We start from the raw sequence: 16,970 nt of genomic DNA, 5'->3' as shown, positions 1-16,970 counted from the left end.
AAAGCCTCCTCTAGTTCCTTCTCTATGAAGAGGGCTAGGAGGGAGCATCCCATCTCCTCTCTGACAAGGGACGGGATGTGATCCCAAACCTGCTGTCTACATCGCTATCCTCTAGCTGAGGCTATCTCCTGCTGGAAAAGGCATTTGTAGTAGTCGATGGCAATCTCCATCACCTCGTCAGGGCTAGAATGAGTCCTCCCATACTGATCTCGAAGGCTGCGTATCTGCTCTCCTGAGGTGCAAGGCTGGTGCACTTGGAAAAACTCCCTACACATCGTGTCCCCCTTTCGTGCCCAGAAAGCTGCTAAGGTACGGAAAGAGAATTTCGAGCGCCTGTCCTCTAGGCAAACAATGGCTGCTCGCGCGCGCACCTCTTATGCCTGGAGGGTGGGATCCCCTAATGCCTCCTGTAATAATCTCTGCATGGCTACAAGGTCTCGCCGGAGTGCTCTCTCCTCCTCCCAGCTCTACTGCTTGGCCTGTTTGGCTGCCTCTTGGCAGATTCTGCTCGACTCGGCTAGGATCTCTGCAACCTACTCTACAATCCGGTCCCTCCTGCCACACTCCCTGGTCCAAATCTGCTCTGTCTGTCTCTTCACCTCCTCCCTCTTATAGATCGAATCTCCCACATAAAACCTATCCAAGGACTCCACCTAGCCGTCTGTATCCCCAAGAAAAGTCCAGCGACCTCTTCCTCCTGTGGAAGGCAGGGTCTCTCCAAGCATCGCTTGCTCCTACTGCCAGTAGAAAGATCTCCCATGCCTCCTACTCCTCCCCTGCCATGCCTTGGTAGTTTCTGCCTCTGCTCTACTGGTCCTCCAACCTCTCTGTCATCTCTGGACCCATGTGAAGCCGTCAGCGTCCACCTGCAGGCCTGTCGGTGGAGCCGCCTTGGCTCCGAAACACATACAATCTCATGGCTGATGCCCAAAGTCATGGCAACGCAAGCACTGCCCTAGTTGCCTAGTCACAGTGACCCGCTACCTAAAGGAGTGACCTGCTGCCTCAATCTCCAGGAACTTTGGTTACTCTTTGTGTCTTTCACGGCCACTCGTACATTTGAGACTCCTGCAGCCAGCTGTCATTGCATCCACGAAGGAGGCAAGAAAAACTGTGTCGAAGAGCCATCCAGAGTCCTCCACTAACTGGCGGTACTCTATCGCTAGTCCGAGAAAAAGTAAGGTGACTGGGTGTCTGAGAAATCTGTTGTGGAGCGCAAATGTCTCCATTGTGAAGCCACTATATCAGGGAACCATGTAAATGACCCCCTTCGTGGAGGCATAGGCGAGCTCTCCACTAACTCACGAGCTGCATCCGCGGAGGTGAGTCGAACCATGAAGATCCCTCAGCCCATGAGGATTGCCTCCACGATCTGTGTTGTGCCAATGCGCAACGTCGAGTGGAGCCAATCCCGCAGCTGGGCCCTTGATGGGGAGTGTCCAACGACCTAACCAAAAATCGTTGTTTCTTTCAACTCCAGCTCTGTGGCATGGACGGCTAAGATATGTTCCTCAAAGAGGATGATGCGCAAGGTGTTTGACTGGGGGGACACTTGCAGAATGCACCGGCATCTAACTAGAGGTTTCCATTGCGTGTCCCTGCTAGGAACCTACCTATCACGTTGTTGTGCTACCGGGGGGAAAGGATTGTTGAGAGGGAGCGAAGGGGGGGGGTTGGTGGCGCTTCGCGACGGGGGGGCAGCTTTGCGACGTGATGGCGGGGAGCGTTTTCGGTATCCTTCCTTTCCTTATTCCACTCTTTGCACTTTTGCAATTTAGCTCACAACAAGACCAAATGTTTTTCCATGATGCTCAAGACATGGACTTTCTATATATAGATGTGTCTCCTAGGCCAAGTTGACTTTTAGAAAAGATTTTACTATTTCTTTCTTTATTTTCCGTACCTCTTCTCCAAAGGATTGGCTACTTGAAAAAAATCAAACATCTTGCAATGGATAAAGTCACTATCTTAAAAAGTTAAATGCATGGAATTTCATCTCTAGAAAGTGGATATTAGTCAATTGCATGTGATTTTGTAAGTCGTAATGTATAATGCTGCTTCCCCAATATTTTGTCTCTTAGGAATGAAGCACCTTCAATGGGAAAAGGCTTTGTCTTGAACCAAATGGAGTTTCTCCTATGTAGACTGTACATGGAACTTAGTGAGTCTATTTAAACCATCTAGGCTACCTTTTCAACACATCAATGAAAAGCATGGTGTACAAGAGTCAAAACTAATTCAACCTTACAGCAATTAGTCAAAAGTTAACTCTCCTGGTAAAGAATGGCTTTTACTTTTCTTTCCACAACAACAACTGCCACCTCTAAAGTGCACTTTCTTTTCTTGATTTCACGTATAGAACAGTAGTCTATAGCAATATCTACTTTTCTCTACACAAGCACATTCACCCCTCTACCTTATTAATTTTCCCTCCTCCTAGTGTAAATATTCCCTCTTCATACTTTATCCAAATTTGTAGCAAGTACGGCTAGGCAACAAGCATTCTATCTAGCATAGTAAAAAATATGATAATCACTTTCTAGCTTAGTTCCTAAAATGATATTATTATCCCTTTCCATCAAAGAAAAACATATACTGCAGACAATATTTACCTTGTCAAATCGCAAATGTCTTCCCAACCACTCAACAGCTGAGCTGAATCGAGCCCGATCTCCAAGGAGTGCAAGCATATCCAAGGAATCAACCTGAACAACAATACTCATCATAGAATGCTGAATCCAAAGAGACAAAATGTGAGACAAAAATTGAGCATACAAGAGTCAAAGCATATCCTCCAAGAGAATCTTCCCCAACACAGCTCAAAGGCCTCAGCTCATCAAGTGGAAACGCAAACTGCATATAGCCTTCAAAAGCATGATAGAACATGTCACGAACCTGCCACCAATAAACAAATAAGACTTTGATCACAAAGTGTGCTACAAATCAGCCTACTCATCGCAAGGTATGTTTAGGCAGATAAATCAATTGTAAATTAACAACATAGAACATGCAAAAAATGGAAAGTCATAAAATATTGGTAGTTCAAACCCAACAACTTAAACTATGTTATGTGAAAGGTTTGCAAAGAACTCATGTTAGAATGTGCCCATGTCATTATCACATCATTGCCAATAGCATTTGGTTAGTTGCCACCAATCTTTTCACATAGATTCTCCACAAATATACTAATTAACGCTAGAAACCAAGTGTTTCAACTACTTCTCAGAGAAAACATCAATTGCCACATGGCAACCCAAGTACCTCATCAAAGTTGATGGAACCAAGCGAGGTGCTCATGAGGAGTCCCAACTAGATTCTTCTCAAATATTGTAATTGATATCTAACACTAAAAAACAAGTGTTTCAACTACTACCCCAAGAAAACATCAATCCCCATATGGCAACCCAATTACCTTATCAAAGTTGATGGAACCAAGCAAGAAGCTCATAAGGAGTCCACTAAGGTTACATGGTATCACACACCCAAATCCAGAGGACTTAGCCAATTGATGAGTGCTCCTAAAGCCATATGAAGCATCTCTTGGCTGTGACAAAGGCCCTAAAGTTCCCTCCTCCATCTGAAAATAGTGATGTTGTCATCAATAAACTCTGGCTGCCCATACCCAAGTGCTCATATGTTGCACGGGGAATGTGATGGGATGATGTGATTGGAGTGCCACAAGGCAGGCAATGGCATGACAGGCAGCAGGTCATGTGAACAAGTTGCATGTTCAGTCGAGAACAAGTCACATGTGCAAAACGACAGCAATCGTGCAGTTTGATTGCTGTTTCGATGGAGTGGCAAAACTTCAATTGCCACATTACTGCATCCCTATCCTCTTGCATCCCTTTTCTCATCCAATACATCCATTATTACTAGATGCTGTTGTGACCATTTGAAGGCTGCCCACACCTATGTTTGGTTCCAACTGCTGTCACCATTTTTTCAGTAGAGATGTGTCATGTACAATCATCTCCTATCTATGAGCCTCAGTCTGAGTTAGACAAGGACATTAGGAGCTCTAACATTGTGATTGTCCATCATCTTATGTGTTTTAAACACTTCTCATGGAGGTGGTACTAGTGCATTTCATTTTGGGTACAGTGACTATTTTGGTCAGTTCAGCAAGCTAATCTGGGTGCCCACATTTTGGCTTGGCAAGTTTGTATACCAATTGTGGCCTCAGTTTACCTTTTTAAGTACATCTAAGATCCACCATATAACCAAGTTGTCCATCACTAGGGGAGTGGAGATACAACCTCCGCATTGAGCATCAGGCAATACTCTAGACCTATGTTTTGCTGAGCCTAAAAGAGCCCAATCCGAAATTGGCTCTAATTGAGGCACATCAAGGTAAAGTGCATCACTGACGATGATTTGCTACGTCACCCTCCTCCATCCATTATCCACTAGGTTCTTGGCCTTTATCTCTCTCAAACATGGAGATCCTTTGTATTTTCATATTGCTGCAATTCCAACTTAATTAATATGCAACATTGCATCTAGTTGACTAGCCCCTCATGTGTACCTGACATGCTAGAAGCACTACATGTAGTAGGAAACGTTCTTATTTGCATAGTTTGGACCATTGCAATGTGACTGTGCATGGAAACTTGCATGCTACAAGCAATACCAAGATACATATTCCCAAACCTTGCATATATTACTAGCTATATTTTTCCTCATGACCAACACTATATAGAGCATTTGCATGGCGAGTATTAATATCATGAGTCCCCAACACGGTGGGCTGTTGAGCTAAAATAAGCATTACATGCTCAATTAGACTCTTAAACAATCCCAAAAATGCTTAATTAATTAAATCCCTAATTTGGTGCACCGTTGGAGAGAGTTTTAAATGGGTGCACCGTAAAAGGTTCCGAAACTTTCTATAAATAGGCCAGTTGTTGGTCTCCATTCAAGGTCAATCTCGTTTTTGCAAGTTTTAAGAGCTATATCCCCCGTTCACGAAGGACATTGCAGTCAAACCTTCCCCTTGTTGTATGCTACCATCTGGCGCCTGATTCCAACCTCAGTCTCTACCTATTGGATGTCACCATTACTCTTGAGCTGTCACCTAGTCCTCTAGAGCTGCATTTACTATTGTCACCACCTATTGGAGTTGTCCCATCACTCTCCAACTATCGCCAAGTCATCTAGCATTTGCATTTGGTGTTCTCTCTCTTTTGCCTACCGCCTAGCTCTTGGTGGCTGCGTTTGCATGCATCTACTGTCACCCACTTTTTCTCTCTCCTCAAGTACTTGTGTTTTTTGTCTTTCTCTCTCCTCACTGCATGTCTACATCAGATCCAGCCTTCTATGGTTATGTTTGCTGGTGTTCGCCTCTCAAAGGCTGCCTTTGCTACATTTTGGGATCCGTAAAGAGTACAACACTCTCTCCCGCTCAACACCTCTGCCTCGGCCATCAAAACATGAGAGTTCCGGGCACAATTTTCAATCCTACGCAGTTTGTTTGCTACATGAGTATTGTATATTCATTAGTCATTCCTTCATTCAAATTCACTGTGTTCATTGTCTCTATGTTACCCTAACCTAATTGTGTTCTTCTAAGTTTATGCTTTGTCATACACTTTTGTTTATGTTTCTCCATTAGGGTATTTCTTCACATGGTACCAAAGCAAGGTTCTCTTCCATGAACCTCGGCCTTTGATCGGAAAGCCCTTCATAAGAAGCAAGAACAACAAGAGGGCAACATGACTTCGAACACAAATTCACCACATCATCATGATACTCCCGAGCCTAGCATGTTGAGACATGCAACAAAGTGGACTTCATAGCTTGCTCCTCCATCCGACATGGTCGAAGAGTCCTCGGACTACCATGGAGTCCATAGACCATATGAGATGTCATGAGCCAAATATGACATCATTCTCATGTATCGAGCTAAACAATAGATTGAAGGTAAATCTGAGTTTTTCCCTTTAGATTCATTGCACCCGTCTAATGGTTTTATAAGAAGGATGGAAGTTCCACAAAGGACTGATCACCCTTACATGGAAACTCACATGAGTACAAGCCATTTTCTGCTCCACCTTCATTCACTCCCATCTTAGGTATGCATGATACTTCTCAATCTTTTGATTTTACTCCCTCTTTTCGGCAAGATATTGGAGATGCTCATGATGAAGAAACTATCTACACCAAGCACTAGTACATTAGCCTTGAAGAGGATAGGTATTTCAAATTGCACTCAAGAAAAGGTAAACAACAATTGCAAGAATCTATGGTGAGTGCTTCTTCTTTATCTTTTCCTTCTATTTTTCCAGCTCATGGTCAATATGATTTTGGTGATGCATCTATTTCTTCATTTGCATTTAATGGACAAAAGGAATGTAATACTTTTCCAACAACTTAAACGATATATCCATTTAATCTCCCACCCATTAGTTCCACTGCACCTTCCTTTCAGCCTCCATTAAGTGCACCACACATCTTCTCACATCACACCAAGGGGTGCTTCACACATAGGCACACCTTGTAAGACCTCGTCTTTTCCTCCCCCGGGTGGTATCCCCATGATGCAGGTTCATTCTTCCATCCCCGCACTTTCAGGTTTTTCATGGCTTGCAAATGCCACCTAGCCACCACCGAGTGTGGATCAATTGGTACCATAGTTTGCCTCTATGGCATTACCTAGTGGACCTTCTGGTCATTTTGTTGTGCCCTAGCTGTCTTTACTAGATAGGGCTTACGTGTCCCAATGCCTCCACCTTCACCGACACTTTATGGAAACATTCATATCCCAGTGCCTCCGCATCAATTGGCATCCATTGAACACTATCCGCCTAGTTCTGTCTATCCACCTCTCCCTCCTACTTACCCCCTCCACTACCTCCTCCTTATTCCACTTATCCAACACCTTATGGTCCTTAATCCTCTCATCAACCAAACATGCTTTTAATGATGAGACTCCTTTTAACGGTTCAAACTTCACTACTTGATCAAACCTAATGAGACATGTCCTTGACTCCCAAAACCTATGGATCTTGCGCTAGGGTTGGAACCCCAACCTAATCCCACACGTTCCATACGAGGTTGTCCACTCATGGAAGGCTAGAAATGCCTTCACTATTGTCGAGCTAATGCAAGGTCTATTACTAGAATTTCATTCACAGCTTCAACATTTTGACTTAGCATCTAAGTGTTAGGCACACTTGACTGACCACTATGCAGCTCGAGATTGGACCTGCATCGCATCAATTTGGATCATGAGCTCCAAAACTTTAAAACCACTAATCGGGATGACTTTCACTAAGTATCAGCACCTTCTTGCCAAGTTCTCTACTACGGGGGCTCCTAAGTCCTCGGACAACAATCACGTCACATCGTTTCTAAACAAGCTACCAAGGAAATACTTCCATTTTAAGTGATCTCACAATCCACCATGCCCAGATTCTGTGAATTTGAGTGTCAACTACTACATTACGCTCCACTTTCGATCAATTCCATAGTTTAACTTCTACATAGGGGGCTCTCATTGCTTCTTAGAAGGGGCAACAAGAAAAGGGTAAACAAAATCAAAATCCCAATCAAAAGCAAAACCAAACTAGTGAGATCCAAGGAAGCTCCAAGCCATCTCCAAAACCCACGTAGTACAATGTACCGAAGAAAAGTTGGTATGTCAACATTGTTAGAAGGCAAGCTGTTTTGACGATGAGTGTCGATCAAAGATAAGAGGTGTTGCACCAAAAGCTAAGAATCAAACCCTCGACCCTCAATCAAGCAAACCCCAACTAGGAGGCAAGGTGGTGGCAATCCTCAGCAGGGGCAGTGGCAAGACTAGATCCACATGGCCACTGGTCAACTATCAAAGTCGACAACATTCTCAATGCCAAAGGGCTTGTCTAACTCATCTGCAGAGGCCCACATCATCTCCATACAGACATTTGAGGATGCACATCTTGTCCACATCTGCGAGTTGCCTCCTGATGAGATGACTGCAAAGGCCCACTCATCACAACCAAGTACTTCAACTACCCCTTGGATTGTGGACAATGGAGCTACCCATCACATGACCCCATCGCAGACATCTTCATTCCCAAAGTCCTTGCAGTCATACATATCTGAGTTGGGAATAACTCCTCGGTCACGATTCACACTCACGGTCACGTTAGTTTTGTGACTGACCAGGGCCCAAATGGAGCTACACTAGATAATGTATAATATGCCTCCCAGCTTATGATGAACTTGTTATTTGTTTAGCAACTTTGCCAATTGGGTAAAGTAGTCTTCTTCACAGCGACCACCGTCAAGGTCATTGACTGTCATACTAGTTTAGTGATTGCTCATGATGAGCCATAGCCTAGTGGCCTATACCACATGACACATTTTATTTCCAAGACAACAATCGAAGGCTTTGAGTTTCAATGCTTCTAGGCTTTAGCTGCTACACATAAGCCTACCAGCACTGAGCGTCTTTGGCATTTTCACTTAGGGCATCTCGGATACGACTCTCTTTATGAGTTGTCGTGAAACCATAGTGAACATGGCACGCTCTATGTTGTTTGCAACAAAGCTTCCCGAGCACCTTTAGGTTGAGGCTATAAACACTTTGGTGTACATCCTCAACATGCCTAATTGCGGTTGTTGCACAAAGGACTCCGTATGAGACATTCTTTCACTCTCAGCTTGAAGTTTTCTACTTTAGAGTCTTTGGAAGCCGTGCTTACATGTACACCCCTAATGACAAAATAGACAAGCTCACTTCCCTAGTTGATCTCTTGATTTTTGTAGAATACTCCTTTTAAGCAAAAGTCTATCGTCTATTTAATCCTCAAACAAACAAGGTGATCCTTAGGCAAATGTAGTGTTTAATGAAAGGGACATTGTGCAGCCTTCTATACCTCATATTGTGCCCTTTTCTCATATTGTTCCTACTAAGATAGTATTGTGCTAAGAAATGCACTTAGCCACTTAAACAGCCCCAAAACATGCTTATTTTAGGCTTATTTTAGCCAAAACCCTAAAACGGGGAGCAGATCGAGAAAGTTAAGTGGGAGAGGATCTAGAACCCCAATTTTCTATAGATTGGTAGCTAGCCCTCCACTCTTTCACAATCTCGTTTTTGCAGGTTTCAAGTGTTACCAGCTTGCTGCCCACACCCCGGTCACGGAGGACATCTCAGCCCTTGCTATCCATCACTGTTCCCTACAGTCTAGCGCCTGTTTCCAGCCCTCCACACGCTGATTGCTGTTGTTTCTGCTTGGCAACTAACAGCCTGCCACACCAGCAAACTACTGCATTTGCAAGCTCCAGCTGCCGCCCTGACAGTTTTTTCTCTCCTGTCTGCAGTCGCTATAGTCTTCTCTCTCCTACAGGCTATCCTTCCTGCGTTTTTAGTCTTTCTCTCTCCTGCAGGCTGTCCTACCTACGTTTTCAGTCTTTCTCTCTCCTGTAGACTCCGTTTTTAGTCTTTCTCTCTCATGCAGGCTCCGTTTTTAGTCTTTCTCTCTCCTGCAAGCTCCGTTTTTAGTCTTTGTGTCTCCTCATTACTGTTTGCATTAGATCTAGCTTCTCACTGCTGCGTTTGCTGATGTTCGACATCCAGAGGCTGCCTTGCTGCAATTCGGGATCCGTTCGGAGTACGACACACTCTCCAGCTCATTACCCCTGCCCTAATCCTAGAGATACAGGAGTTCGAGATTCAGTATTCATTCACTGCATAGTGTGTTTGCTGCATGAGCATCGTATTATTAGTAGTCATATCATTTCATTTATTCACTGTGTTCATTGTCTCTGAGTTACTCTAACCCTAACCCTAACTGTGTTCTTTTTATCAGTCTATGCTTTGTCGTACGGTTTCTGTTTATGTTTCTGTGTTAGGGTATTTTTCTTTACAGATAGTGCCTTCAAACCCAGGTCTACTACCTACTCCTGACCCACCCCCAAATTCTTCACCCCCCAAGCCCGCTCCACGAGACTTGTTACCTCCCTAGTACACGCAGACCATGCGGGATTCGGGGATCCTTCCACCAGATTCCACTCTAGAGGGCCCTAGGAGATCTATCTAGCTTGCTCCTCAGGCCTCATTTGCATCATTGTTTACAGCTGATTATATAGCGTATTCTGAGCTAGACAGTTGGCAAGAGGCTCTTCAGCACCCCCAATGACCATGGAAAAGAGCTTGAGAGCATTGACCAAAATGAGACTTCGACCTTGATGGATCATCCAAGCCATAAGAGAGTCATCCACACAAAGTGGATTTTTAGGACAAAGCTAAAAGCTTATGGGAATTTGAACAAATAGGCTCATCTTGTGGTGGATCGTCCGAGCCACAAGAAAGTCATCAAGACAAAGTGGAATTTTAGAACTAAGCTAAAAGTTGATGGGAATTTGGACAAATACAAGGTTCGCCTTGTGATGCAAGGGTTTCGATAGAAGCAAGGCATTGACTTTGAAGAAACCTTTATTCCTACAACACGGTTAACTTCATTTCATCTACTGGTTGCGCTCACCACTCACCATAGTTGGCCAATCTATCAGATGGATATCAAAAGTGCCTTTCTAAACAATTATTTCGAGGAGGGAGTCTATATGGAGCAACCTCCTAGATTTTCTTCTGCTAGGTAAAAGGATAAGGTCTTTCACTTGCAAAAAGCTCTTTATGGGCTGAAGCAACCACTATGGTCTTGGTCCAAAGGATGGATAAGTTCCTTAGGAGTCACGGATACCATTCTACACCTTATGACCCAAACTTATATGTATTAGGACTAGATAGCTAGTCATTTCCTGTACAGGCAAGAGCACCAAGAGTAGTCAGTGCAGATGACACATGGCAGGTCGGACAGGAGCAGGTTACACATGTTTGAAGGTCGGACAAGCTGGTCAAACAACATTGTTGTTAGTCGGCTGCATTTAATGCAGCCAACCTGGTCTTTTTTATGATTTCCTCCTCACCTATTTATTGGCCATGATTTCAGCGGTATTACACACTTGCTCTCCCAAATTTCAGGCTGCAGACTGTGGAGATTGCCCTCAGGTCTAACAGAGTCTGGGATCTTCGAGGTGGAGACATATGCAAACATTCTCTCTGCACCCGTGTATATTTCTGCATCCTTATACAACATTCTTCACTACACATTTTCTGCATTCCATCTCTCTCTGTTTACACTTTGTCTTGGTCATTCGCTTCCACATTGCTTCACTCTAACATGGTATCAAAGCATTGAAGGACCGACGACCCATCTAAAGAGGATATTTCAGCATGACACAACACTGCGTTTTCACTGTTCAAGTGCGAGCAGAAGGGTTGTGCATCAAAACAAGGCTGGGGCGAGTGTGGGCATGCGAGAAAAGAGAAGATTTGCTGAAGCTGCTGTTGGTTTTTGCTGATAGACAAGGAAGAAGGCTGCATTCTGGGCCTTCAAGTCTAGATTTTACCTTTCATTGCCTCCGATAGGTGAAGGAGCGGGACGAGCGGACAAGAGCCCTAGCAAGCTGTATTCTCACAATCAAAGGGGGCTGCTTTTTGTGTTTTGTGCAAGCATTGTAGATAAAGATGTCTTTTGAAGACGAGACAGAGTTTCAAGTGATCGTAGATTGGAAGATGCCCATCTTACCCACTCTTCCATCAAATCAAAAGCTCGATGGCAAGAATTACCGCATCCGGTGGGTCATGATGCTTGCCATTTTAAAGTCCTATGATTTGGTGGAGCATGTTACGGAGGCTATTCATCGTCCCTCTTCGCAACAAGAGTCCAAACTCTCTTCCAGTGATAAGGTGGAGTTGGCCAAGGCTCAGGCACATTGGGATAAACTCAATGCTCGCATTCACCCACTTTTATTTCTCTCATGTACTAAAACTGTTATCTCTCATATTGAGCATTTGACGGTGGCCCGGGAGATATGGTTGGAGCTTGATTAGATGTACAATAGGATGAGCGTCATGAAGAGAGTCTCTTTGGAAGTGTAGATGTGGACCATGAGTGTCAACAAGTCATCTTCTATGTCGGAGCATATCAACAACCTGAGGTAGCTTCAGATGCAGGTCCAAAATGCAAGGAAGGTGATCACTTCTGAAGTCATGGCGATAACTCTTCTTTCACACTTACTGCCCCCATTCAATGGTTTTTATTCCGCCTTGATTGCTTTTAGGGGGGTCTGAGTCTCTTCGATGGGAAGAGTTGGTTCCTATGGTCTTGGACCAAGGGGAGTGATTGAAAGGGACCAATACTTTCAAATCTAAGGCCTTGGTTGGTCACTCCTCTTAGAAGAAGGGGAAGGACCAAAAGAAGGAGGACAAATCCAAGAAGGACAAAGAAAAGGAGTCTACTTGTCACATCTATGGGAAAACAGGTCATTGGAAAAAGGATTGCCCCGACAAGAAGAAGAAGGATAAATCTTCAAAGGATATCGAAGCAATGGCTGCTCCCTCCTCACTTGCTTTCCTCCACTTGGAGGTGGTTGAGGATTCGACACTAACAGCTTCTTATGATGTATTGATGGCCCCATATACTCAAGAGTGGATTGTTGGCACTCTTGCCTCATAGCACATGAATCCTTCTTCAACAAGTGTTGCTCATTTGCGGCCTTTGGATGGCCAAATTCTCATTGGTGACAATTCATCTGTTCCTATACAAGGATGGGGAGACATGCATCTTATTCCAAATAGACGAGTTGGTGCCCATACATCCGAGGTGCTTTATGTGTCGGCCTTGGGGTACCATCTTCTTTCGGTACATAAGATTTGTACCCTCGGCCTTTTGGTCGAATTTAATGTGAATTCTTTTCAGATTCTTGATGGTGGATCAAGACATGTTCTTTCTTCATGTTATGAGGATAATGGAGTCTACAAGTTGTGGTCTTCTTCTGCCTTTAGCTTCTCTTCTTCTTACCTCACAAACTTTGTCCGAGCTTTGACATGCTTGGTTTGCCACCTTAATTATGACTACCTTCGGAAGGCTTCAAAGGGGCAGCTAGTTCGAGGTTTGCCAGATATTGTGGTTGTTAAAATGTTGGATGTAGAGTATGGCAAGAGCTATGGAGGTTGGAAGATGAAGACTAAATTCATGTTGACATGGACAATGAGTAGACAACTGTTACACAAGTGAATTAGGTTCCAAGATGGAAGCTTGGACTCATAAAGACAATCTTGTGTATTGGACTGACAATGCCACTAACTGAAAGAGAAAAGCATCATGATATTGTATTCATCATTATGAAAGTAATAGTCAAGTACAATATGGAAGTTAGGTTATTCCACTCTCCTCACTGTGCATATGGGATTCTGGACATCTCTTCCTGGAGCATACATCATTTGTCTATTTCCCAACAGTGGTGAGCCATCAGCCTTGTGTATCCTACATCCCTGGGAAGTAAACTCCTGATGTTGTTCCTAGCAAGGTAGTCTTCAACATCCTTCGAGCTTGTTTCTACCGATCTTTGTGGACCGATGAGGACGGACTCCCTTAGAGGAAGCTTGTATTTCATGCTAACTGTGGATGATTACAGCAGAATGATATGTGCTTATTTCTTGAAGCTGAAGTCCAAGGCTTTCTCCAACTCTACGGATCGGTTGCTCTTTGAGGAGAACTGATTGGGATAGAAGTTGAAGACCTTACAATCGGATAAGGGCGGAGAATTTTTTTCTAATGAGCTTGCTCATTTTTGTGTAAATCGTGGTATTTGCTAGAAGTTTACTAATACATACATCCCTCAGGAGAATGGTATCTTCGAGCGGAAAGATCACAGTGTGATTGAGATGGCCCATACCATGATAAGGCATCATCAGACACCTCAATGTCTATGGATTGAGGCTATGGCTACCACAATTCACATCCTTAATTGTTTCCCTACTTCCGCTATTGTTGGTATGACTCCATATGAGGCATACTTAGGGTCTAAGCCAGATGTTTCTTATTTCAAGGTTTTTGGGTGTGATACATATGTTCACATCCTGACGACACAACGTGACAAATTTGAAGCGGCTTCCAAAATATGAGTTTGTGGAGCTATAGCTCGCACTCTCAAGGCTACCGATTGTATGATCCCATTAAGCGGGATGTCCACACAAGCCGTAATGTTAGGTTCATGAAAGTTTCAATCTTAGAGGGGGGTGAGAAACACCCTGTTCTTGGAGATCCCAGTGATAGTTAGGCGCCAGCGACTATTTCCTTGGAGCCTGAGGACTCTTCTTCGTACAAGGAGCTTAGTTCTCAGCCCCTGGATTCAATGATTTCTCCCCCGCCGTCAATGGACCTTCCAGAAACTTCAACAAATGGAGACCCACGAGGCGAGATCCGCCCTCCTCCTTGTTGGGCTCATGACACTCTTTGTGATATGCAGGGATTGAGGGGGTCCCTCAGGAGTGGCAACCAACAGGATGGCCTGCAACGTCCTCGGAGGAACCACACACACCACACCGAGCTTGTTTATACTAATTACTATTCGATGACTCATGTCATCCACGATAAGAAGCCCACCTCCGTAAAGGAGGCTTTACAGCATGATCATTGGCGGAAAGTGGAGCAGGAGTTGGAGTCAATTGAGAGAAATGACACTTGGTATCTTGTGCCAAAACTCCTCATGAGAAAATCATTAAAGTCAAATGGGTCTTCAAGACCAAGTATTGTAGTGATCGCACGTTGGACAAGCATAAGGCCCTCCTTGTTACTAAAGGTTTTGCACAATGCCCAAACATTGATTTCCATGATATTTTTTTCCCTATCGCTCAAATGGCTAATATTTGCATAGTTCTTGCCTTGGCTAGCCATAGGAGATGGCCGGTCTATCAGCTAGATGTGAAGCCTACCTTCTTGAATGGGGAGTTGAAGGAGGAGATCTATGTTGAGCAACGTCCAAGGTTTGATTCTTCTGATGGTAAGGTATACAGGTTGAGGAAGGCTTTCTATGGCCTTAAGCAAGCTCCCCGTACTTGAAATGGGAAGATTGACTCATTCCTTTAGGGAAAATTGGGGTGTCGGCATTCCAAAGCCGACCCCCAATTGTATGTACACACCTCAGGTGGAAGTCGTGTGTTGTGTGTCCTCTATGTGGACGATTTGAATGTGACAAGTGACCATACTCAAATGGTCGAGCAGACGAATGTAGCCCTTCATGAGAAGTTTGAGATGACAAATATGGGACTTTTTCACTTCTTTCTCAGTCATGAGATCTATCAAACTCCGAGGGGGATCTTTATTTCCTAGCAACAGTATGTAAAGGAGCTCTTGACTACGTGTGCAATGGAGGGATGCAAGTCTCTTACGATTCCTATGGACCCGAATTGGAAGGCTACCGCTCATTCCGATTCTCCTTTGGCAGATGCTACCTGCTATAGATAGTTGGTTGGCTCCTTGATCTAGCTTCTTAATACTCGAGTTGACTTATGTTATGCTGTAGGTGTGCTGGCCGGGTTCATGAGTGAACCCAAGATGATATATTGGCAAGCTGCTCAGAGGATTTTCCAGTTCCTACGGGGGACTCCTAATCTTGGGATCTATAATCCCATTGATACAGACAGGTGCTACAGCCTTGGTACTTACAGGATGGAGTGATTCAGATTGGGCTAGTGATGTGGGCCATCGGAGGTCCGTGACAAGTTATTGCTTTACCTTGGGTGCTAGTGTTGTTTCATGGAGCGGCAAGAAACAACCCATGGTTGCCCTCTCTTTGATTGAGGCGGAGTATCGGGCTGCATCTTCTACTACCTCTGAGATAGTGTGACTTTGCAAACTTTGGAGGAGCTTGGTTGCCCACAAACAGGTCCTATTTTTCTATAGTGCAACAATGAGAGTTGCATTGCCTTGGCCAGGAATCTTGTATTTCATGCTCGAACGAAGCATATTGAGATCCAATACCATTTCATTCGGAAAAAGATTCTGGATGAGACCATTTCCCTAGTCTATTTCAAGACAGAGAACAATCTTACAAACTTGTTTACCAAGGCACTTCCCCAGGCTTTACTTCGACGACAACACTCCATATTCCTTAGCCTTCTGCCGTGTCTAGGATCTGAGAGGGAATGTTAGAGCTGGAATGTTGGTCGTTCCTTGGACAGGTAGAAGCACCAACAAGAGCAGTCAATGCAGACGACACGTGGCAGGCCCAGGTAATTCACAATATGTATGTCCTCTATATCATGTGCGTTCAAGGCCTATTTATAAATATCCTTATTTGTGATTTTTCCTTGAATAAAACATAACCTTTTCTATTCAATATGTAAGTATCCCCTTTATATGAGACCCTTTTGTATGTAAAAAATGCATAAAAATACTATTTTAAAATTCCCTTATGTCAAATCCACGTGATATATATATATATATATATATATATATATATATATTTATGACCGACCTCCCCGAGGTGGCAGGTCAGACAAAAGCAAGCTACACATGGTAACAAGTCCAATAGGCTGGTCGAACAGCACTGCTGTCAGTCAACTGCATTTTATGCAGCTATCTTGGTCTTTTTTATGATTTCCTATTGGCCTTGATTTCAGCAATCTTATTGGAAGAGAGGGAGAGAGATAAAGTGGAGCAGAAGATGAGCCTTAGCTCATTGTTGTTCTTCTTCCATTATTCATCTATCATCCACACTGAAAGAGACTTACACACATAGGTATGACTAACCAAGACTAACTGTGGTTAAGTCACTTACTACACCGACTTATTGAATGTCATATACATGTACAGTTGTATCTAGCTAATGTCGGTCACACACATAAAGATAGACTAACTGAAGAGTAGCGGGAGCTTGATATTATTCTAACACTCCCCCTTAAACTCAAACCATCTGATAAACTCCAAGTAGCTGTCTGAAGTATATGAACTTTTCTTTACCAAGAGACTTCGTAAATATATCTGCTACCTGGTCTTCAGTCTTCACATGAATCAAGTCAATCTCTCCTGTAATAACCATTTCTCTGATGAAATGGTAGTGAACCTCAATATGTTTGGACCTAGCATGGTAGACAGGATTACTAGCCAACATAACACTGCTGAGGTTATCAC

At 43.8% G+C, this 16,970-nt stretch overlaps 1 protein-coding gene across 6 annotated transcripts in view; it reads right to left on the bottom strand.

The window, feature by feature from the left end:
* LOC148042102 (Glycosyl hydrolase family 47 protein) overlaps positions 1–16,970 on the bottom strand; it is a 170,689-nt gene that overhangs the window by 103,967 nt on the left and 49,752 nt on the right. For 4 of the 6 annotated variants that reach the window (XR_015691954.1, XR_015691953.1, XR_015691955.1 and 1 more), the window contains exons 2-3: positions 2,776–2,895; positions 2,613–2,705 (exon numbers count right to left, since the gene is read on the bottom strand). Coding sequence is in view for 3 of the 6 variants with exons in the window: in XM_087685546.1 (XP_087541672.1) it covers positions 2,613–2,705; positions 2,776–2,895 (213 nt within the window). In the remaining 3 variants the exon portion in view is untranslated. The remainder of the gene's footprint in view (positions 1–2,612; positions 2,706–2,775; positions 2,896–16,970) is intronic. The other 2 variants (XM_087685560.1, XM_087685555.1) reach the window with 2 other exon arrangements.

Source organism: Lygodium microphyllum, chromosome 1, assembly GCF_053477565.2.
Source record: "Lygodium microphyllum isolate KBCC chromosome 1, Lygodium_microphyllum_v1.1.10, whole genome shotgun sequence".
NCBI lineage: Eukaryota > Viridiplantae > Streptophyta > Polypodiopsida > Schizaeales > Lygodiaceae > Lygodium > Lygodium microphyllum.
Note: the sequence above shows the minus strand (reverse complement) of the source record. Positions and strands in the feature narration are given on the sequence as shown.